Raw genomic sequence first — 24,276 nt, 5'->3', positions numbered from 1 at the left:
ATTAACAATATGAAGCAATAATAAATTTTAAATCATAAATAATTTAACTCAATAATTACTCAAGATTTCAATAACTAATGATATAAAAATTATTTATTAAGAAGAATATATCAAAAAATCTTCTGGATCAGGTAATTCATATATAATATTAGGGTCTAAGGATTTTGAATCAGGTCCTTCTAAAATATGTGGTGGTCCAACAACATATTCTTCAAGATCTGGATTTTTAATTGCAAGATAATACTTCTGCATGTACTCACATGTCAAGTACATATAGTAATTATTCAGAATAACATATGTAAATGCTGTCTAAAAAGATTATATATTGTTATTACATATTATATATTTTTATTACATATTACAAGAATATAATAAAAATATAATTCAATAATATAATTCATTCATAATAAATATTTATTTAAAACTATAAAATATTAAAAATAAATTTTACCTCTGTAAGCAATCGTGCTAAACCTTTTCCTGTATATCTATGAGGTACATTAATCATTTGCATATCTAAAACTTTCCCTTCAGATATGTAGTGTAATACTGCTCTTGCTAATCAAAAATAAAAAAAACAAATTAAAATATTATTTATATTAATAAAATATAATAAAAATCAGACTTCTTTCATCTTTTCTTTTTTTAAGTAGAAAGTATGAATAATAATTAAAAACATATATATTATAATAATAATTTCTTGAATAATATATCTTACAATCATTATCCAATTTTACGTAGAAAAGTCCTCGTTTCTCACTATGATGAACTGTATAAAATAGCCTTGTAAATCTGTTTCGTTTTATTTTTGACGATATTAATGACGATAATTTAATCATATAACTCATACCATTTGTCACATGTAAAATACTGATAATAAAATGTTTTTTGATAATTCTAATTAATTATATACTTACACATTCATTTAATTTACAAAATATATATCTTTTTCATAAAAACTTTGAATATATAATAGGTTAGACTTTTGTTGATGAAGTATTGCTTAGCAACAAAATTGATTTTAAGCGATGTTTTTTTACAAGAAAATATTTCATTTATAAAATATAAATGAAATATGATATTTATTTATTTATATATTTTATATGATATATTTGTAAAAAATTATTAATATTGTATATAAGTTAATGATTTTAGTAATAATAAAACACATATATAAAGATAAAATGTTAAAATATTTTTTATGTATTTTTTATATATATATAAATATTTTTTATGTATTTTAAATAATTCATATAATTTATTTATTGATATTCAAGTCTTTTTAAAAAAGTATATTGCTATAATAAAGATAGGTTATAATGAAATGTGATATAAATCTATTCTTAATATTCATTGATGATGCATCAAACCCATAAACATTAAGATATATTGATATAACAATACAATGTCAACATAAATTTGTGCTGTTGCAAATACAACTTCATCTGGATTTAATTCTATTCTTCTTCCACCCATAATTGTTTGTATATCAAAGAATAAGTACTAAAAAATGAATATTTTTTCATTTCTAAAATATATCATAAAACAATATATTATACTTGAATTAAATAATTCTTTCAAAATGTATATTAACTGTTGATAATAAGGTCATTCCTATAATTGAAATCAGGATATGTAATAATCTAATGTATGTAAACATCAAGGTTATTATCAACACAAAAATTGATACAATAGCAGCCAGTCCAATAATGAATAATATCCCTGTTCTCATGGTTAAATCAAACTGTAAGATTATTTATGTTATTTACAACTTTTTTATTAATTCATATGTAAAATTTTGTTGAAAATACCTTAGTAAATGTTGCAATGAGACTTATTCCTAATGTAATTAATGTTGTCATACCTAATGCCATCAAAATTATTTCAATTTCATAAAAGGCAGATACAAAAGCAGCTAGATATGACATAGCAACTGTCTGGAAATAGTATTTTTTTTAATAATTTTGAATGTTAAATAATAAAAACATTCAATCAATAAAGTTTTAATACAATTAAAAATCTTACCAATTTGCATAGCCACAAATAATTGAAAGGTGGAGATCGCCTAGCTCCTTCAAAAAACGATATGGCACAAAAAGAAACAGCGAAGCATATCCTAATAAAATACTGCATTATGCACTAAATAATATACCTAAGTAGTTGCAAAATTTACGTACATAGCTACAATCCACAAATACCAATGAATTATCATAAATTTTCTTGCAGAATCCCTGCAATACAGTTATTAAAATAACATAATTTATTACATCAATTTATTAAAGTGATATTATTAGAACATTAAATTAAAATGCTTACACGAATAGAAAAATTGCTATGACACCAGATGTAAATAATAATTGAAGTGTTAATATACAGAAAACTTTTCTAATAAAAGTTCTTCTCACTCTGTCTTCTTTAAAATCGCCCATATATTCATCATCTTCTATGTCTCTTCTTCGTTGTTGCTCGCGCCAAGCTCTATATAATTGTTCGTTTTCTCTTTCTCTTTGAGCAACCATTTCATCGGTGACTATAGTAGTATATGGACCCTGATAAAAAAAACATATTATTAATAAATTAATTACAATATATTAATTTATTATAATTAATAAATAAATATGTAAACATAAGTTATAATTTAATACTCACTGTTTTTATTCTCTGTCCTCTATATAAAGGAGGCAATTGTGGAGGACCTGGTATAAATCTTTGATTTTCTGCCATTAGATAATTGATAATGAAATTATTTTGACTAAGAAATATTTAAATAAATAGTTGTATACTGTCTATCACACCAGAAATAATATATCTATTAAAAGTATAATATAATCAATTTATAATAAAAAAGTACAATAAATTATTTTCTAATTAATTAAAATTTTTTATTTAAATTTTAAAAATGTCAAAACATGTAACTTTTCTTTCTATTTTTTATAAATATATATTCAAATATTTTTTATTTCTTAATTTTATTTAAATGCAAAATTTTAAAATACTAATATAGTTTCATAATATGAACATATAAAATATCAAACTATTAATTCATATATAAACAAATGAATGCATTTATATATAATGCATGATAGAAACAAAATACATTTTTGAAGTATAATACATAAATATATATACAAAACTCTTTATAAAACTTTACATAACTTAAATAGTACCATTGAATGAGATAAAAGAAAACAAGAATTACTTTAATTCTCTTATTGTAATGTAATTTGTTTATACAAGTGATATACGTATAAAATAATAACAATATGCGTATATCTTTTTTTAACAATAATGTAATTTAATTAGATAAGTCATTTTAAATTATATTATAATTAACTACGTATTATAATTATAATTATATAATAATAAATTTCTTATAAGCTCTGGAAAACAGTGTATCTTTGGACTATTTTGCTTTTTTTCTTTTCTTTTCTATTAAATAATATATTATTTAACAGAAAAATTTTAATAAAAATTATGTATTATTTACGAACATACAGAGTGTTTCTAAAAATATGTAATAATCTAAATTAATTATCATAATTGATCAAATGATATAATTCCGTATAATACATCTATAATTGAAATAAAAAATTATATAAATATTGACCAATATATTGAAAGTATTAACAATATGAAAATTATTTATTTTTTACATGTATATGAAATTTTAAGAATATATATTTAAAAAAGAAAATATATTTTTATATAATTTTTATATAATTAAAAAATTATGCGTGATTAGAAACATTCTGTACATATGATAACATAGTTACAGGTACATAGAAATTCCTTGAACATACAATGTGCGTTTAAATTTCTGTTTATATATGTATGTATATAATAAATTTTTAACTTATTATTAAATAGTACAAAAATATGATATTGTCTTATAATGGCAATCTCAAAGTTTTTAGAATTTTTACTAATATTAAACAAGAAAGAATTTTACAAGATATGAAATTAAAATATTTGAATCATAAAATTAATTTGCATATTTTCAATTGTTATAACGTAAATCTTTATAATGATTTTGCATATTTTTACACGAAATCTAAAAAGACATTTAAATATCAGCTTAAATCTTATATTTATATATATTTATATAAACAAGTTTCAAATTAATGAGATAGAAAGATTTTGTTTTGATTTTCAAGTATTTTTACATGTATTTTGTTTATTTTAGATATATTTTAAATATTATTTTAAAGTAAATTATATTATTTGATGTAATATGTTTAAGAACAATGATAAATACTATAATGATTATTTCGTACAATATTAAATATATCAATTATCATCATTAATTAAAAGCATTAGAAGTCTTAATAATGTTATAATAACAAATAGAATTATAAAGTGAAATATTTTACTAAAAATAATGATAATCATATAAAATAATAAAATTAAATTGAAAATTAGATTGTAATAAATATAAAACAATATATTAATTTCTGTTTAGCTGATTCTGATTAAATATCAGTCTTGTAAATAGCATATGTAAAAATTTTCTTTATAATATATATGAATATATAGAATTTATGAAATTCAGTTTGCAAAGCTAATGAAAATTTATGACGCCTAGGCACTATCAGTTTAATTAATTATATTTAAATATTAATATATATATTGTATGTATCATATGTTATTATGATTTTCTGATATTATAATCCGCATTGATTAATTTGCTGTTGTATTTTGTTACATAGAAGCTGAAAAATTTATAAAAAAAAAACATTATTTATTTTTTAAATAATTAAAAGATTATATTTTTTAAATATAAAAATATATACTAATATTTTTTTCAATTATGTAACTTACTTGTCTTATATTATAATCAGGTATTAAAATTATTTTTGATTGATCTGCGATACCAAATAAGCCTAATTTCTTTTTTTTACTAGTATCTTTAATAAATATCTGAACACCCTTATCCACTAATTTCGGCTCGCTTATTTCTTGCCATGTGTGAGTCCAATATACCTGTATAAAAAACAATAAAATATTTACTTTTTTAAATATTTTATATTTAATTTACAAAAATATAATTTAAAAAAATACTAACCCGCCATCCACCAAATAAGTCACTATGCTCTAAATATGCTATTCTCTTATCAGTAAGCAATAATACATCTCTATTAATGTATAAATGATAAAAATAAATATCAGTATTTGAATATTTTCCTTTTTCTAATTCCTATTAAGAAACATTTTCATAAATATTAAGAAATATTAAATAAAAAAAAAAATATTAAATACTTACATTTAAAATTTTATATCCTTCAGCATGCTCTCTAACATATGGTCTAACTAAATTATCAGGTTGTAAAAATCTACATGGCCTTACTTTCTTTACTTCTTCATTCAATTCAGTTGCACTGAAAAAAAATTAATATGAATAATTTAAATTATTCTTATGAAACATAAATTGTAATTTATATGATTTCATAAACATTATTTTTTATACCGTTTCACTGCATCAAATGAACCACTAGCAAAATCTATAACTCCAGCAGTTGGTCTAGTAACAAGACCAACCATTCCTTTTCCAAATCCTTTAAAGAATCCTTCCACACCTTCTTCTTTGGCACCTGATATGGGTTTCATTACAACACCAGTTACTCCATCAAAAACACCCTAAAAACCATATATTCATTTTTCATTACATTAATTTCTTTTCAATTATATTAATTTCTATTTCTGATTTTTTCTTACCATTACTAAGCCTTTGCCACTACGAGCAAGACCTTCTTGTAAAGTAGCTGGTTGTATGTTAAGCTGTTCTTGTCGTTTTCTTTGATAATCCTTATCAAATGTTAAAGCAGCTATACCTTTGCCTACGATAAATAATGTAATGTTTAAAAAAATATAATAATATTTAAAATAAAATAAGAATTCAAATTATAAATATTCTAAAAATTTTTAATTTATGTGTATTTAAATATATATACGTATAATAAATAAAATCATATTTGAATCGATTATAATATAAATAATATGCATTGTAATAATATATGTATACATATAAAATATATATATATATATATATAATATATAATTAATATAAAAATATATATAATTAATACATATAGTTAATAAAAATACACATATATGAGATATTACAAATTATTATACATATATATATATTTTTATATTTTAATATTTTTTATTTTATAATTCATATTAGGAGTTGAAGTTTCGATTTTTTAATAGAAACTAAAACTTGCGAAAAGATAAAAGATAATAATAATGTTAAATTGTAGGCAAACAAAATAACATTACATAAAGAAGAGAGAAAAGAAAACATGCTACTAAATTTGATTATGCGATTAATTAATGTACGTTTCACATACACATGTATTTTAATACACATTCAAAATTACAATTTCTAAAACATACCCATAGCTCCAGTTATTTTAGAAACGGCTCCTGCCATTCCTCCAACAGTATGACCTACCATGCTTCTCACACCAAGAATCAAACCCTCTGCAAATTCTCCAGGCCCTTGAATGGCACCATGGAAAGGTTCATAGAATAAATCTTCAATGCCTTTCATGGTACCCACCACAAGGCCATACGGATTTCCTATTACATCGAGTCCCAAAACAAGAACATAAGCTTGCTTAATTGCTTGTCCCACATAATGTAATGTTGCTTCATGAATGAGTTGTTTATGAGTCATAAAAATATATTCTCTTTCAAAATATGCTAATCTGTAAAAATAAAAAATATTGATTTATATATGGTTTATATATATAGAATATATGATTTATATAATATAGAATTAAAATTTTATCGATACAAATTTAATTTTAGTAATATAAATTAAAATTTAATTTTGAATACAATTACTTGAAGACAATATCGTGAATATCTGTTAATGTAACTCCTATTCCTTGTAATAATACGTTTAATACATGAGGCATTGCAGAAGGCCCACTATTACCACCAGTCATTGAAAAACTTATATGAATCTGAAAAAATTATAATAATTATAAAAATATAATATTAATAAAATATAATTATGATTAATTTAAATTACAAAAAAAAACCTTTAATGGAGAAAAATGAAGAAGATCGAAGAAATTCTTCTGTTCGGCTGTAGTAATTAATCTGACGTGATACATCAAAGGTTCATCAACAAGTTTTACATCTAATTTGAATAGTTTGTTCTAAATTACAAAAAGGTAATTATTATAATATTTTAGAATTTTATATATTATCTATATTATCTATTAATAAAACTCACTTCTTCCGCATCATTCATTTCATTTGTTTCAAGTAATCCCATAATCGCATTAATAAATACAATATCTACTTTCACATGAAATTCTTGTATAAGAACCTTAAAATACCGGAATTGTTGTACATTACTGTGTACAAGTAATCGTTTAATCATACTAAGTTCAGCAAATGGTTTCATTTCAACTGTTAAAAAATTTAACATGTATAATAACATGTAAAATAATATGTAAAATACATACATACACAACACACACACACACGCACGCACACACACACACACACACATATATTCATTTATACTTTTGGAAAGACTAGATTCTAAATTAAAATAAAAACAAAATATTAATTTATTTTTATGATTATAAAGAACTTAAATTTACATTAGATGAAACGAAGTGTCAAGATGACGCAAATTTGAATTATAATTTAGTAAATAAATTTCAATCAACAATTTTGCATTTATTTTAATCTCTAGAATCGAGATATACATATATCATGATAAAATATATTTTATCATGAATATTTTAATATCCTCTTATATTCTTATATATGTATATATAATTATATATATTGTATAATATACATAATTTATATAATATTTTCATTTTTTATAAATGATTAAATAAATAATAAAAATTTACCAGCATTTGTAACACTCTTTGGGGGCGGAACTGGAGCCAATATAACTGGGAAAATACAATCCGCAAGTTGATTATCAATTTGCAATCTGTTAATTTTTGCATGTAACTGCACTTGATGTACTGAAGTACGGTATTGCAACCATAAACCAGTTTGGAAAGTTCTTCGTAGATAACGACGATTTGGTTTCAACATTTCCATATTTAAATAATCAACCTGAAATTGAAATTAATTTGAGAATAGAAGATAAGAAAATATATATATTATAAAATTGAAAATGAAATTATTATTTCTATTACTTCTAATTTTGGTTCAAGTACTACTTTTTGCATCGGATCTTTTCCTATTTGTAATTCACGCATATATTTTTGATAGCCTTCTTCTATAAGATTTACTTCCCTTGTGCTAAGACTACGCCATCGATGATTAATGGATTTACGGATTTCCCATATAATTCCAGAACTAAAAGATAATAATAATAAAAAAGCATGACAATAAATTGTTATAAAAATATAAATCATAACAAATATTTATATTAATAATGTACCTAGCGATACACATATATAACAATTCAGATCTTGTAATATTATTAACAAGTGAAAAACCAACTCCATGAATATTTATTGACACTTCCTGTTCTATAACTTCAAAATCATCAGATAGTTGACAATCTTCCGCAATTTTCATATTTGATGTAAATAATAATACTCGTTGTGTACCATCTAAAAACGATACATAAAATACTTGTTCTTCCAAATCTGGTAAATGAAAAATTCCTAATGTATCCTAAAAAATGGATTTTTTAATATTATTAAATTAGAAAAAAATTAATAAATTTAATTAAATATTAGATATTTACTTTTCGAAGAGTTTCTTCAATTTCTTTTTTATTGCCATCTTCCCAAATCAATTTTCGCGGTCCTGCAGGATTTTCCCAAGTATAAAACATTTTATTATATGTTTGTATAGATCTGTGAAATAATTTATATTATAATATTAATAACAATAATTTTTTTAAATAATTGATTGTACCTGATATTTAGTGAACCCTTTTCCCAGAAATTGATAGTATGTGGAGTATGATTAATAATTAAGGCTGGAGCATTTCCATGATTATAAACAGATAAGGAAATGTAAATACCGCCTTCACTTATTTGTATATCTACATTAATTCCTCCATACTGTTAAACAATAAGAATTATAGAAATATATAAATTATTTATTAAAAAGAAATAAAATTATCAAACCTTATTATTTAATTTCAATAAAGTTGTATGACTTTCTGTATAAATAAATGATACAGTTTTTTCGAGATCACCTGCAATTCTAGCCTTTAAAAGTTTTTGCTCATGATCAGAGCGAGGCCAAAAAGCTGTGCATTCTCTAGGGGGAACCTATAAATAAATAAATAATGAAAAATTATATTTAGATGAAATATATCATATAAAATATAATTAACATCTGTTAAATAATATATTTAATATAACTACTTAATATAATTAAAAAAACTTAAAATCTATTACCTTAATCATAGGATCAGCTGGTCTATTACCCTCTTGACATTCAATAAGGTAATCAGAATTATTTATCAATACATAAAATGGAGTAAATGTAATCTGTTTTGTTAAAGAATTATAAGTTAATTGATTATGAACTCCAATCTGTAATTTATAAAAAAATATTAATATAAAGTGAGTAAATAATGAAATTATAAAAAAAAATAGAAAATAATACTGACTTGGTATGTTAGACCATTATATTTACAAGTAACTACTCCATCACTTCCTGCAACATCTATAGGAAATTTATCAGACCATTCACCATCTTCCACTCTAATCATTGCCTTCTTTTTACCAAAGAATACTTTAGAACGAAATGAAAACAATATTGGTCCCTTAAAATTCTCTGGATGATATAATACATTTAGATAATCTTCTCCACTCTGAAAATATGTATACAATTAAATTTTGGTGCCAAAATTAATATATTTCAATAATCTAAATACATTGTGCACAAAAAATGCAATTAATTGCAATTAATTATTTTTCAATATATTTTTTACATCATTATGTGACAAATTACAATAAACTACTTTAACTACAATCAGTAATTTTATTTTATAATCTTGCTTATTTATTTTAATAAACAAAATCTAAATTTTTGCATTTTATGATTTTCTCTTCATATTATAAATTCTTTTGATGAATTTATAAAAATTCATTGAATTAATGTACAAATTAATTTTCTATGATATTAAATTCTTATATTATATTTATATTTCTATAAATACTATTTAGTTTCATAGCAATCACTATTTTGTACACACATAGTAATATATATACATATATATAAGCAATAATATCTTATTTATAGCATGAAAAAGTATGCGTAATGTTGCAAAATACAATAATGCCACAAAAAGCCAACTAATAAAAAGAATTAAACATGAATGGAACTAAATATATTTCTTGGTTAATTTTTTGAAGTATATATGCCATTCATTATTAATGAATAATTATATTTTTTAGTAGAAAAAGAAAAATTAGCAATATGCTGTTAATAAAAAAGCATTGATAATAATATGTAGAAAAATGTAAAAGATTTAATATATAGACAGAGATATAGTTAGTTGAATAAGATAATGGATATTTTTTTTTTTTTTATAATTCTTTCACAATTTGCAAATTTAAATCATTATCAATATAAAATAAAATCAATATATCACCAAATGTGTTTTCTTCATCCTGTATTCTACATGTGGTTGATGAGATTTCACACAAACCAAATTCTGAAAGATATCTTCTTATGTATTTTCATAAAATTGTTAACAAAAAAATTAGTTTTTTTTTTTAAATTATATATGAAATAATCTTTTAATATTTATATCCATAAAAGTTATCTATATAAATAAAAGTTTAAATTGAAAAGCTATTTTTAACATTTTGCATATGCTAATATTTCATTACATTAAACAAATATGATTAATTTAAATAAAATAAGAAAATTAAAAAATTCCAACTGAATTTAAGAATACTTTTGTTAACATAATTCTGAAATTTTGAAATAAATTTTGTACATTGAAAAATACAGCCACCATTACATGATAAAAATTATATATTTAATATTATGTCCAAAGCATGAAAAATACTGTAACATGAAATCACTACCTTGATTGGACTTGAGTGTTCTTTGCCACCCTTACTTGATTTCTGTAAAATAATGTATTGAATAAGATATGATCACAGAAGATTAAAAATTTGCAACATTATACTACTTCCAGCATATGTAATCTAAACATAGCAATTATACAGCACAAAATATAAATCAAGCATTCTATAGAAATTAGTTACATGCTTAATACAACAAAAAATCATTTATAATATATTAAAATAGTTCGTTATAATATTATATAGTTAATAGTATTTTATTTAATGAAGATTTTATTTCAGATAAAAAATTTTTAAAATAAAAAATATATTATAAATTTTTATAATAAATTTATATTATAATTAATCAAATCTATTCTTTAAATAATAACCTAAATAATAATATAATTTATTAAAAAATTTATTCGTCAAAAAAATAAAAATGCCAAAATAAAATAAGCAATATTTATAAATATAAATAAATAAATAAATAAATAAAATTATTTATTAGATAATTTTTAAAAATGAAATGATGATGAAACTTACACGATAAGACAACATTAAGCCTGTTTTATTCAACATCCAAAATGGACAATATAATGCCATAATAATAGAACCATGATCATATGATGTATGCATTCCTAAATCCATTATAACTTTTTGTGCACTGTCGAAAGATTCAAAAGACCAAACTGAAAATTCTGGTGGATTCGCTAATATTTCGCCTTTACATGACCAATCTTTTTCTAAATAATTTGGTAACTATAATTATATAATTATAATTAAGTAATTATTATAATATAAATACATGAATCATCATGAAATTTATAATTTACTTACTTTTATGATTATACAAGATTTCCCAGGATCAATTGTAGGAATTTGATAAGATGTACCAGCTTCTAAAAGTTTCTCTTGTACAGATCCAGGTAAATTTACAATAATATTGATAGGTAGAAAATTCTTCAAATATACAGATGGGTATAAATGAACATTATAAATGGTACTTGCCATAGTATAGCGAGAAGTATTTTCAAAATAAACTTGTTCTATTTCACCAACCACCTGTAAATTATAATATTATTAAATATATAAATATATAAATTTACATGTAGAAATTATTTTTCTACTCTGTTATTCTATCATTCTTCATACTATTATCTAAATAATAAACAATAATAGACAATAATTTCTTTCAATATTTAAGCATAACAATACGTTCTATAACAATATAAAAAATATAAAAAACGTGCAATGAACATATTGTATCAAATGCTAATATAAATTTTTACTATTTGAACTATTGAACATGTAACTATTTAAACATTTTATACAGAATAAAAATATTTTAAATAAATATAAAAATTTATTATTGAAATAAATAAAATAATAAATGCTAAAATAACAAAATAAATAAATAAGAAACACTCTTATAAAACAAAAAATTAATTACTTTCTTTTCTAATTTAAAAAATGAAAAGTATCAAGTTTATTAAAAAAAACTTAATATAGAATTGCTTGCTTTCCTTTTTATATTTCCTTGAAATTATATTAATATAACACAATTAATAATTGTAAAACCATGCCAATAATCATTTTCAGTCAAACACATAGAGGATTTGTATCATAATAACTAACTCATCCTACTGTATTACAATACATTCACATAAAATTATTAACTATCTAATATCGATTGTACAAATACTTATTTATATTCAATGATATTCAATGTATACTAAATAACAACTGGTTCTCAAACTAACTTAGAAGAAAACGATAATACCTGAATAGGTGTTTCCAGATATTTTTTGTGCTGAGGATAAATTTTTTGTTCTGAGGATAAATTTTTCAAGCAAAGATGCTTGATGCAATCAATGAAACGAGAGAATACGGATCGCCAGTTAATAGCATTCAATAATAAGCCAATAGTGTTGTTATTATATAAAATACTACCAACCACAATCATCACGAAAAACATCTAAAAGTAAAAACTGCTGCTTATAAAAGCATGTATATAATGTAATTTTTAACGAAATTTTGTTTGATTACAGCATAAGAAAGAAGATAATTAAATATACTGTTTCATTGTATCTCTCTATTAAACATAATCGAAAACATCGTGAATAATAATTACATGTACTACATAGTGTAAAATCTCGAGAAATAAAAATAAAATATAAAAAATTTTCTAAGTGTACAAATAAATGAAAATATTTGATTTTATTACCTTAATATAAAATGGTTCTACAATTTCTTGTCTTATTCTAGCTTCGCATTTTAAGAGTTTTGTCATACTGATTGTTTTTTGTAGATCTTTCCAAATAAATTGTTCTGAAACCATATATCTAGAAAAAAAGATTAAATTTAGATAATATTTAAATAAAGATAAAAAAAGTATAAAACATATAAAATTTTGTATAAAAATATTATACCCTTCAACACTAAAAAATAACCCATGAACATTTGTTGGAGTATATACAGCATCTAGTGGAAGGTTTAATTTACTATCTGGAGCAACTGTTCCTACACATTCAACTTCATTTCCACGTTTAGTCATGTAATATACAGATATCGGTTGATTAAAATGATTGTGCACCTAAAATATATATATCTATAAAACATTTATTTACACTTATTAAAGCTAAGAAAAAAGACATATAGATCACCTGTAGAATACTTCGAAGAGTAACAATAGTACTTCCTTCGTCAACTACAACGTCGGAAACAATACCCCATTCTTCAGAACTATCCTTTCGATATCTCAATGAAAAGAATCTTTTATCAGCTCTTAAAACGGGTATTGCTAAGATTCCATGAATTTCTTTGAACTTCAAGAAATATTAATAGTTCAACATTATTTTAATTATATGAAAAATAAAAATTCATAAATTTATACTTTAAATATATTACCGAAATAATAAACTTATCATCATTTCTTTCTTGAATTGTTTCACTTTTCAATTGTTCAAGCAATGGTATTATAGTTTTCATAGTTTTTGGAACTAATTCTACTGATGCACCAGATTCAAGAATCACTTCCATATATGAATCAGTATTATTGCTTGTAAATTTTAATCCATCTTTAAAAACCTGAAATAATTTTATAAATATTTATAAATATTTTTTATCTTATAATATTATTTTTAAAATTAAGAATATAAAATCTAATAATAATAAACCTTAATTATAATTATAATAATATTAATAATAATATAATAATATAATATAATATATAATATAATAATATTAATATAATAAAAAAAATAAACCTTAAAATGACTACGTTCTAAATCTAAAATCATCGCTAAGCCAGTTTCATTCTTTAGTACATATGGCGCCACACTTTTCGTCTTTACTTTTCCAGTAACTTCCATGGCAGATGAAAATGCATTACCGAGTTGTTTTAGTACATTGAGACACGTTTTTGTTAAAGTTATTTCCAAATTTTCCTATTATAAAATATTATAAGATTTTACGTAAAATATATAATACATAATTAAAAAATAAAAAATATTAATATTTTATGAACTTACAGTTGATAGAATATCAATAGACATTTTAGGAATTTGATGAAATTCTTCTGTTTCACTATCTGATGTAGGGCTGATCGCATTTATACCTCTAGAATTTGCTGATATATCATTAAACTGAATCTAAAATATAAAATAAAAATAAATAAAATATAAATAACAACAATAAAAATATTAAAAAAAATATAATAACATTTTAATTATCAAAAATTAAAATATATTACTTTAACTTTTAGTTCCCATGGTGTTGAAACTCGCTTTTCATTTTTGATTCTCTCTATTGGTTCAATTAATGGTTCCCATAATGCTAACTGACTATTATAATATGCCATAATTACCGACATTGTATATTCTATATTCATCTAAAAGCAAGCAATTTTTTAATGTATAGCAGAAGAAAAATCATTATTAAAATCAATATATCTTACGGTTTTCGTACTCCAATCATAAATATTACTTTGGAAACCGATATGAAGTAAAAGCATTGGTAATGTTTTATTCCCAACACCTGCTTCCAATGTGAACAGAATTGTCGGCGCAGAGATTATTGCTAATTGTGGTTTATAAATAATATCCTCATCATCAGAATATGTAAAATCTTCTATAGCTTCTATTCCTATTTCTAAAAAATAAAAAATATTATATTAAATAAAGAAGATTTATAATAAATAATGTATATTTAATATGTATATTTTATAATATAATATGTATAGTTAATATTATAAAATTATTAAATATATATATTTTACCTGTTTTTAAAAACCAAAAATCATTCTCTTCAAATGGTGTTATAATCCATAATCCTTCATAATTCTGTTCAGTAATAACAATTTCTTGATCTTTTATTTCCGTCTTTGTAACAGTATGAATTACTTTATTCAATATTTCTATAACACCTATAAATAACGAATTTAATTAATAATTTTATTGTATATTAATATTTTATCGAATTACCTGGCGAAACTGATAAATGAATATCTGTACAACAAATATCGACATGAAGCCCTTTTCCATCTGGTGTAGAACCTGCTACACTTATACTACATGGTCTTAAAACCTTTATAATTAAGATAATTATAAATTAATACTATATATAAATAATATAGAAATATATAGAATATAAAATATAAACGAAAATTTTTACTTGATATATCCAATCACTTCTTCTCACAGGGTTATATATACCAGCTAAAATCGACAAATCTTTTATGGTACCAGTTATTACTTGATGTTCATCCATCAAACGTACTTTCAATAATAATTCAGTCTATATAAAATAAAATATTTAGATAAAAGAAATAATATATAACATGTATTATAATAAAAAAAAAAAAAAAATAGAGAGTAAATATTACATTTAGTATTATACAATTAGAATTTATATCATCCATATCTTCCAATAGTATAATATCAGGCTTTTCAATATGTATATTAATTGTAAACATTGTTTTAGTTGATGATACAATTTGTTTTTTTTTAACTATTGGTTCGTTCTTTACATGTTGAGATACTGGTTTATTTGATGAATTATCAATCGCGAAAAAATCTTTTATTTTCATTAGATAATCAAGTGATACGATTATACTAAATGAAAATACTCGAATATCAACTGAAAACAAAATTTAATTAAAATAAAATTTAATAAACGAAATAATTTATATATAAAAATATTTAATAAGATATATTAAATAAAAAATAAAAATATATTTTTTATTAATCAAGAAATATAAGTTTTTAACTTACCAAATGTATCATTTGAACTTTGTCTAATAGTCATATCTAACATACTACGAACAGGTTTTGATTCTTCTTCTATATTATTCATGGAAGATATTACTGTTATTCGCTCCATAATTCTAATAAATGAACCTTGTCTACTTTGACGAATATCATCTAAAGTACAATTCATAAGAAGAATCGAAGTTGCCATTAATCCATCGGCAAATATTCGACCTTTCAATGCAAAATGCGTTAAACAAAATTTAGCTAAGCCATTCTCTGGCAAATGAAGTAGAGAACTTTGTGATTGTAACTACAATTTAATTACATAATATATATAGATATGTATGCAATAATATCAAAAAATTTCGAAATAATTATTGAAATTACCGTTTTTGAACCTCCCGTAAATAAAGTAATTACAAGACTATCCATAACAAATTCAAATTTAATAGATGTGTGTATATGTACTTGTTCTTGTAAATCTGTATCTTCTGATTCTTCTGTAATAGTTACAAACTTTTCTGTTCAAAAAACACAATTACTTTATAATTATTTTGTTCGTTAAATTAATTATAAATAAAACAAATTATTCATATCTACCAGGTCGATGATGTAAAACTTCTATTTCAACTTTTTTTTTATTAACACTTGCTGTAAATTTTTTATCTTCAACAGTTTCACTTAAATTTTTTTCTAACACTTTCATTGCTGTTACATAATCTTCTTTACTTATCAATATATTAATTTTATTTAATCTACCAGACATATCAATATCTGGTATAGAGGTAAACCAAGCACTGGATAAATTACGTTTAATGAGTAATGTAAAACTAACTGGTTCTAATAGCAATATTTCATTTTGAATTACAAATTTTTCTATATTCAATCTCACCCTATTATAAAAATAATATACTAAATAATTGCGACTATCAAAATTAATAATTGTTGCTATTTTCTATAAATAATTAATCTTACCGAGATAATTTAAAATTTTGTAATTCAATTCTCATTTCATCAATAATAGGAAAATCTCCAACTTCATTTGTAATTTCTAACTTCTTAAAAATATTGCATATAGTAAGATTACCCATATCTAGTGTTAAACAATGGTCACTTGTTGAATGCATTGGTACATATATAACTGGAGCCTATTATATTATAATTATTATATAATTTAAAAAATTTAATATCTAATTATAATATTTCAAATTTTAATAAACACCTTAATTTTTATTGCAAGTCCAATACGTGTTGCGCTTTTTCTAGCATCTTTAATATTTATCTTCGCGACTTCTGCGGCTGCTGCTGATGCTTCTTTTATAGCTTGTTGGGCTGCTTGAAAATTATTTAAAAAACTCTAAAAAATCAAATATACTTTAATTATTTAAATATATTAAGATATCTTAATTATTATATATAAAGATTTTGTTTACCATTATACTGGTAACAAACATATTCAAGAAAACAATACGATAGCAACCCATAACAACCGTAATGGACATATTATTTTTATCAATTTCTGAAGGTTCAATATTGTAAATTATAGCCTGAATTTGTAAAGATTCGGTATCTTCTGTTACAGATACAATCTATTTAATTAGTTATAATTATTAATATTATGATAAATTAATTATATTTCATATAAAATATATAGAAAAATTGACTTACATTTCTATAAGCTGATGCCACATTAAGATCTTTAATATTAATAGAAGATAAATTAACATTTGCTTGCGAATGTGAAGATTTCATTATATATCCAGCACTGATACCATCAATATAAAATGCAGTAATTTCTCTACAATCGCTAGTTATCTTCATACAGATAGTTCCAACTTTTGCTTGTATTTTTAAATCTATATGCTCAATGACTGTTCTTCTCCGACCTAAATCCATATGTATATAATTATAAATTATAATTCAAATTTTAAAAATAGAGAAATATAATAGAAATGTACTTACGCATTATTGACCTAAGTCTTTGCTTATGAATTTGTTCCTTCAAAAATGTAGTAGTTTCTTCTTGAATGGAAACCAAATGAGTAAGTCGTGGACGCATATAAGATTCTTTTTCAAGTTTACTATTTGCTATAGCATTCATTTGATCCTACAATTTAAATACAAAAGAATAAAATTTAAATTTCTATATATACTGAATTTAAATTACCTGAATGTATGATATAAATTGAAGAAGATTTATTAGAGCTTCTTGATGCAGCCAAATGTCTAATGTTGTAAATTCTAATTTTAATAGTTGAAGAACAGATCCATGTTTTGTTTTAAATTCTGGAGATCGCTTATTTACCTTAAGAATAGATATTTTAATTTATATTTTACAAATAATTTATTTCTTGATAAATTAAAAAAATTATTTACTTACATTTACATATTGAACTGTTATCAAATATTCATCTCTACCAGAAAGCATAGGAGTGTTTACCATAAATATTTCTCTTTGATTATAGTGTTGCTTTATTTGAATTCCGCCTAATCTTAATAATATTTCCTTATCATAAGTTCGTTGTAACATTTCGGCTTCTAATTGTAATACTTCGAATTTCATAAATGGTATTATTTCACTGCCTTTTTGAGATGAAACTTGTATTGCAAATTCTATAGTAAATAATGCGATCATTAATTAAATATTTAATTATTTACAAAACATCGTGTTACCTTTCATTTCAAATCTCATTTCCATATCAGTTGTTTGTTTAATTGTTACAATAGGATCTTCTATTTTTTTTTTTTCAGCAATAGTAGTAGTTAAATCTTTCAGTAAAGATAATTGTGAAACAGATTTACTCTAAACAAATATTTTATAATTAAAATATAACATTTAATAATGTAAATATAAAAATTATATTTATAATACAAAATATACCAAAGATAATTTGTAAAGTTCTATTGGTTCTTCTTCTTTTGGAAATGGTATGCTCTGAGCAATAGAAAGAGCTTGTAATAAACGAATATCTAAAAAAATTTTTAAAAAAAGATTATATTTACATCATTATTAAACACTAATAATTAAAAAATATTTCGTTCTGAAAAATACCTGTTATATTAATAACAAACGATGGTAATTGTCCTATCAGTCTAAATTTTGGAAGTAAAGGATCATCCGTTATTAAACATTTGTGAAATTGAATTTCAAGTGTTGTTGGATGTAATAATGTCATAGAATCATCTATGTTTGATAAAACTGTGCGCCACTCTTCACCCGGCAATGAAACTAATATCTATATAATATTATATAATTTTTATACCAATACTTACACATTTTATATTTAAAATATTAAAATACATACTTGAAAATCAACTATCTTTAAAACAAATTTGTCATAACTATGTTCTCTAAGATGCAATAACACATCTTCTTCAGTTTTACCCATGCTAATTAATTGTTTAACAGTTACATGTGTTTTAACGTCTTTTGGTTTTTCTAGAGAATGTATTTGTAAACTACCAAGATCAATAATTAACAATGATTTTGTGCTATTATATCTTCCATCATGTGGTATGATTAATTGAGAAGCTTGCATATTAACCTATTAAATATAATATACATTAAATTCTATATCTTATAATCAATATATAATTATATTATAGAATTTTTACCTGTATATCTAATACCGAATGTTTTTGAATGGCATGTTCTAAACCTAAAGCCGACATTTCTTTTAAACCTTCTAATTGTTCTGCAGCAGCTGCTTGAAGACTAAATGTAGAAAAATTAATTATTTAAAGTATTTTGTAAATAATTGATAAAATTAATGATAAAAATAATAATAAAATATAATATTCTTACTTGTATAAAGTTGATGAATTTTGTACTTTAAATAAGTTAATTAATTCTATTACAGTTTGTGCATCATAAATAATATCTACAGATTTTGATTTTACTATGATACGATCACCACATAATTTATCAAGAGGATTCTTTTCATATGATACAGAAATCAGAACATTATCTGTGCCATGCTGATGTGAATTGAAAAGTGAAGGTATATAATCATCTTGTTTTGTTCCTAATAATTTCATTTCGTTAATTGATGCTGTGACTCTATAGAAAATTAAATATTAATGTTAAAATTTTAAAATTAAAATTTTTATAATAAAATTAAAACATATATACAAAATGGCATTGGCAGATGGTCTTGATTTGAAACAAGCTTCAACACTATGTAACTGAAGATCCATAATACAAGGATAGTCTTTATCTGTATCTAAAATTATAATTTGTAACTCATATAAAAGAAATCGCGTATCTATCATTTCATATGTTTCGGGATAATGAACTGGCACACCATTTTCTTGATAATCAATTGCTCGGTACAATTTTTCTTTCTCTTGTGGTGTCATTGCTTCCTCAAATTTTCGCACTAAAATAAATACATTTATAAGAATAAAAAAATTAATTATATTAAATGTTTTAAAATAATATGCAAGAAAATTTAAAATTATTACTTATAGCAGCTGCAGAATTTAACTCTTGTGTTTCCTCTATTTGTGTATTGGACCACAAAAAACCGAACCAACCACGTTTCGCTTTTAAGCTTTTTTCTTTTTCTACTAATTTTTCAACCTACAGAGTATAAATTAAAAACCAAATTATTAATTAACAGTAAAATATAGAATATATATTTTTATTAGTTAAAAATTTTCATCAACTAACTTCCATTTCAATTTTTTGCCTAATAATGACTAAATTAAAAATATCTAATTTCTTTTCACATTCAGTAAGAAGTTCTTCTACTTCCTGTGGAATTTTCTTGGTTGTCAATTTCATTTTATACGCTTCAGCGTAAGAACGACACATATCTCGATGTTTTTTCATATGATTCCAGTCCCAATTTCTACGTTTTCTACGTACTGTTTCTTCCAAAACACAAATGTATGCAAATTTCCACCTAAAAATAATAACTTATTATATAAAAGTTATTTTTCGAAAAAATTTATAATAATTCATTACCATTGTTTATAATATCCTCTATATGATGGTAAATTTGGTCTGTACTTTCTATATGGTGCAGCTTTTTGAGCTTGATCTAAACCTTCCCCTAATTGAACAAGAGTATAATATTGTTTTTTTGCTAATCCTACTCTTAATTTTTGCATTTCCATGTCCAACCATACTTTAGGAATTTTATAATTACTTCCATCTGTTTCTGGCTTTGGATTTAATTTTAATTTAGCATTGACATTTATTGGACCCAATACTAGATAATTATAAAAAAATTTTAATATAAAATTTAAATGAAAGAATTAATAAATCTAATACTAGTATTTATTTTCCTATTTATCTATTCTACATCTATTTTATATCTTTTTGTATTGTTTTAAATTATATTTTCTTACAGTATTGATAGCCAGGTGGATTATAATCTATAGTTGCAATTCCACTATAAAATAGATCTGAATATTTTGATTGTATATGACTAAACTGTTCTATAGTTGTATTAAGATACACTGCTAAACCATCTAGTGTGCATAACTAAAAGAAGAATATTTTTTATTTTAAAAAATATTTCTTTTACTATTTCTTCAATAAGTTTTATAACTTACCTTGTAAATTTGTGGAATAGCATACATATCCTTTAAATTATTTATTTCCCAAGTATCACTACAACTTTCTAAAGTAAATATATTCAATGTAAAACCAACAGAAAAAGGATGATCTTTAAATGAAATATGATCTTCATATCTCACATGTATCTTTTTAATTTCAATATGGATATTCTTAATCATTCGAGCAATGAGTTTTTCAATCATTGAATCATCTAGTTTCTCTTGTGCTAAAAGTTATAAGTAAAATAATTGTAACTGTATAATTGTAATTATTTAAAAGATAAAAAAATCATAAAAGTATTTAATATTAAATCATAAAGTACGAAATGTTATTACATTTAATATCTGCTAATTGTTTTTTTTTTTCAACCCTTGCAAGCGCTGCACGTTTTGCTTCAAGCTGTATTTTTTCTTCCTTTTCTGCATCATATGCAATTTGATTTGAAGGTACTACAAGTAAATATAATTCTTCAACTATAGCATCAATCTGTCCATTCCACATATCTTTAAATGGTATCTTTAATATAAGTTTTCCTAAAGAAAGATAAAGATATAAACTATTAGTTCTATATTATTACACAAATATGCATACTTGATTTACAAACCTAATCTTCCATATTCCAATCTAATAGGTAAATTCAATATATCTAATGCAGTTTCTTTTATTAATAAGTCTGTCAATACTACATCTCCTAAAAAGAAAAACGTAATAAAATGTCTTTATTGCTTTCATAAAAATATATATTTTCATTTAAAAATATATATAAATAAACAAATAATAAAAATAAAATATTATAAAAATTGTTTCTTATTTATAATATTTAAATTAATAATTTTTGATTATATAAATTGTCTACTATAATAATATGAATTATAATATATATAAAAATAAATTGCAAAATTTGATTTAGTATAATATTTAAATATTATAAAAAAAAAGATATAAAATTATAACTGTATAAATTAATAATAATGTAATATTTTTATTATGTTAATAATATTTATATTCATATATAATATAAAAAAATAAAATTTTATGTACATAATGTTTATATATTTGAAATTTTAAAATATAATTAATATCCAATAAAAAGTTTTTTCTTTTCAATAAAATAGCACCAAAGATAACATAAATTATTTGTTTTAATAAATTTTATTATATTACAGAATACATTTTGATGTATGTATTTTATAATTGTATTATATATATGTTTCATAAGCGATAAAGAATTCCTTGAAAAAATTGTAATATAAATAGATATGATATCACATTGATATATTAATAATATATTTATATGTATTTATGAAATATCAAACTGTATGTTATCAAATATACGTTATTATGTTTATTTTTTTAATTTTCCTGAACATCAATTATGATTCAATTAGAAGCATGTTCTTTGTAATTGAAATATATCATACAAAGAATGTATAATATTTTCAAAACAATTTGTAAATGCTTACCTCCCCATAAACTCAATTTTAATTGCGTATGATCCAAATTTTGAATATATTCCCCTAATACTTTATTTAGAAGTTCAGCAATGATCGATTCAAAGACCATTTTCAATTTTTATCTTGAGAAAATAAAAAATTTAAAAATACACGAAAAAATGAATGACAATGTGGATTTACGATAAATTTTCGTGCATTACATCAACATCAAATAACGAATGATTGACGCATAAAAGTAAAATCGATCGATAAAAAAAAATCGCATAACCTTTAGCAATTAATTTTAAGTAATTCGTATATGCCGCGTAGAAATGGATTCGAATAGCATACAAATAAAAAAAAAATAATTCGTAATCTCAATTGCTATAATTATCACTGCAAAACTTATTTATTACTATTTGTTATATTGTTAGATAATTTTTGTTAAATTTCTGTTGAATTTCTATTAAAATAATACACTGTCACGCACTGAATCTAATTTTTTAAAATCGAAATCTGGTTTATATCGAATTACCAACTAATTTTAAGTTTTTTGTAATTCAGATGATAACATTGCGTAGAAATGTGATATTATCAATGCCATCTGCAACGTATTTGATTTCACCAACTCTATTTTCACATTCTAGTTACTTGCACTAATAATTAATATCTGTTATCTTCACGTCTAGTTAAAAATCTTTATTAACTAAAGTAGTTTTCTAGTTTTAAACATTATGCTATATGTTTATTTCTTCATTTTATTTAAATGATGGTTAATTATTATTAACATGACAATATCGTAAAAATGTTCTTTCGTTTAATTTGAAATTAGATATAGAAAAAAAGTATTTATAAAACTTATATTTCATCATATAATAAAGAAACATTATTATTTTTTGTTTAGTCCTTTTTATTTTTTACAATATAATACATAGTAATGCATATTATTTTTTTATTCGAATGTTTAATTCTTAAAATTGAATAAATTTAAAATTTTA

General features: G+C 22.1%; 3 protein-coding genes across 11 annotated transcripts; all 3 read right to left on the bottom strand.

Annotated features, from left to right (window-relative positions):
- Positions 1-65: 65 nt before the first annotated feature.
- Positions 66-1,023, bottom strand: LOC147658484 (protein NATD1). Of its 2 annotated transcripts, XM_086917505.1 has the most exons (4): positions 918-1,023; positions 719-769; positions 452-558; positions 66-309 (listed from the first exon to the last, which is right to left on the bottom strand). In XM_086917505.1, exons 1-4 carry the CDS (start codon positions 919-921, stop codon positions 97-99), a joined length of 375 nt encoding a protein of 124 aa, XP_086773631.1. In that variant the 5' UTR covers positions 922-1,023; the 3' UTR covers positions 66-96. The 2 variants fall into 2 exon arrangements, with proteins under 2 accessions (XP_086773631.1, XP_086773630.1); XM_086917504.1 differs by having other exon boundaries at positions 719-994.
- Positions 1,024-1,174: 151 nt separating this feature from the next.
- LOC100865354 (protein lifeguard 2) lies at positions 1,175-3,064 on the bottom strand. 3 transcript variants are annotated; one of them, XR_015295185.1, is made up of 7 exons: positions 2,650-3,064; positions 2,317-2,549; positions 2,178-2,231; positions 2,026-2,116; positions 1,865-1,937; positions 1,595-1,744; positions 1,175-1,503 (listed from the first exon to the last, which is right to left on the bottom strand). XR_015295185.1 is itself a non-coding variant. In XM_012488899.3 (7 exons), exons 1-7 carry the CDS (start codon positions 2,722-2,724, stop codon positions 1,351-1,353), a joined length of 882 nt encoding a protein of 293 aa, XP_012344353.1. In that variant the 5' UTR covers positions 2,725-3,064; the 3' UTR covers positions 1,175-1,350. The 3 variants fall into 3 exon arrangements, 2 of the variants coding, with proteins under 2 accessions (XP_012344353.1, XP_086773629.1); XM_012488899.3 differs by having other exon boundaries at positions 1,812-1,937; XM_086917503.1 differs by having other exon boundaries at positions 1,595-1,727; positions 1,812-1,937.
- Positions 3,065-3,195: 131 nt separating this feature from the next.
- Positions 3,196-24,276, bottom strand: Vps13 (vacuolar protein sorting 13C). 6 transcript variants are annotated; one of them, XM_031917593.2, is made up of 61 exons: positions 23,814-23,832; positions 23,309-23,421; positions 22,450-22,536; positions 22,181-22,378; positions 21,842-22,071; positions 21,635-21,770; positions 21,249-21,495; positions 20,952-21,186; positions 20,744-20,861; positions 20,412-20,658; positions 20,085-20,339; positions 19,895-19,994; positions 19,585-19,824; positions 19,332-19,515; positions 19,161-19,249; positions 18,953-19,082; positions 18,660-18,892; positions 18,447-18,584; positions 18,242-18,386; positions 17,948-18,165; positions 17,713-17,868; positions 17,502-17,636; positions 17,255-17,427; positions 16,880-17,172; positions 16,667-16,800; positions 16,301-16,589; positions 15,913-16,166; positions 15,702-15,824; positions 15,512-15,614; positions 15,307-15,453; positions 14,986-15,179; positions 14,782-14,919; positions 14,561-14,680; positions 14,297-14,476; positions 13,938-14,117; positions 13,694-13,855; positions 13,460-13,623; positions 13,255-13,372; positions 12,811-13,005; positions 11,868-12,092; positions 11,574-11,789; positions 11,049-11,090; positions 10,607-10,669; positions 9,620-9,823; positions 9,405-9,542; positions 9,129-9,275; positions 8,914-9,062; positions 8,741-8,852; positions 8,429-8,667; positions 8,181-8,343; positions 7,884-8,097; positions 7,247-7,425; positions 7,050-7,169; positions 6,850-6,971; positions 6,397-6,710; positions 5,713-5,834; positions 5,465-5,634; positions 5,261-5,375; positions 5,063-5,194; positions 4,819-4,980; positions 3,196-4,709 (listed from the first exon to the last, which is right to left on the bottom strand). In XM_031917593.2, the coding sequence occupies exons 2-61, from the start codon at positions 23,406-23,408 to the stop codon at positions 4,662-4,664; spliced, it is 9,984 nt and encodes a 3,327-aa protein (XP_031773453.2). In that variant the 5' UTR covers positions 23,409-23,421; positions 23,814-23,832; the 3' UTR covers positions 3,196-4,661. The 6 variants fall into 6 exon arrangements, with proteins under 6 accessions (XP_031773453.2, XP_086773619.1, XP_086773620.1 ...); XM_086917493.1 differs by having other exon boundaries at positions 16,667-16,779; positions 23,309-24,276; XM_086917494.1 differs by lacking the exon at positions 10,607-10,669 and having other exon boundaries at positions 23,309-24,276.

The sequence above is a fragment of the Apis florea genome, unplaced genomic scaffold (genome assembly GCF_048593485.1).
Source record: "Apis florea isolate Af1SG1 unplaced genomic scaffold, ASM4859348v1 contig_2203_pilon, whole genome shotgun sequence".
Taxonomy (NCBI): domain Eukaryota; kingdom Metazoa; phylum Arthropoda; class Insecta; order Hymenoptera; family Apidae; genus Apis; species Apis florea.
This window is presented reverse-complemented; position numbering and strand designations above follow the sequence as displayed.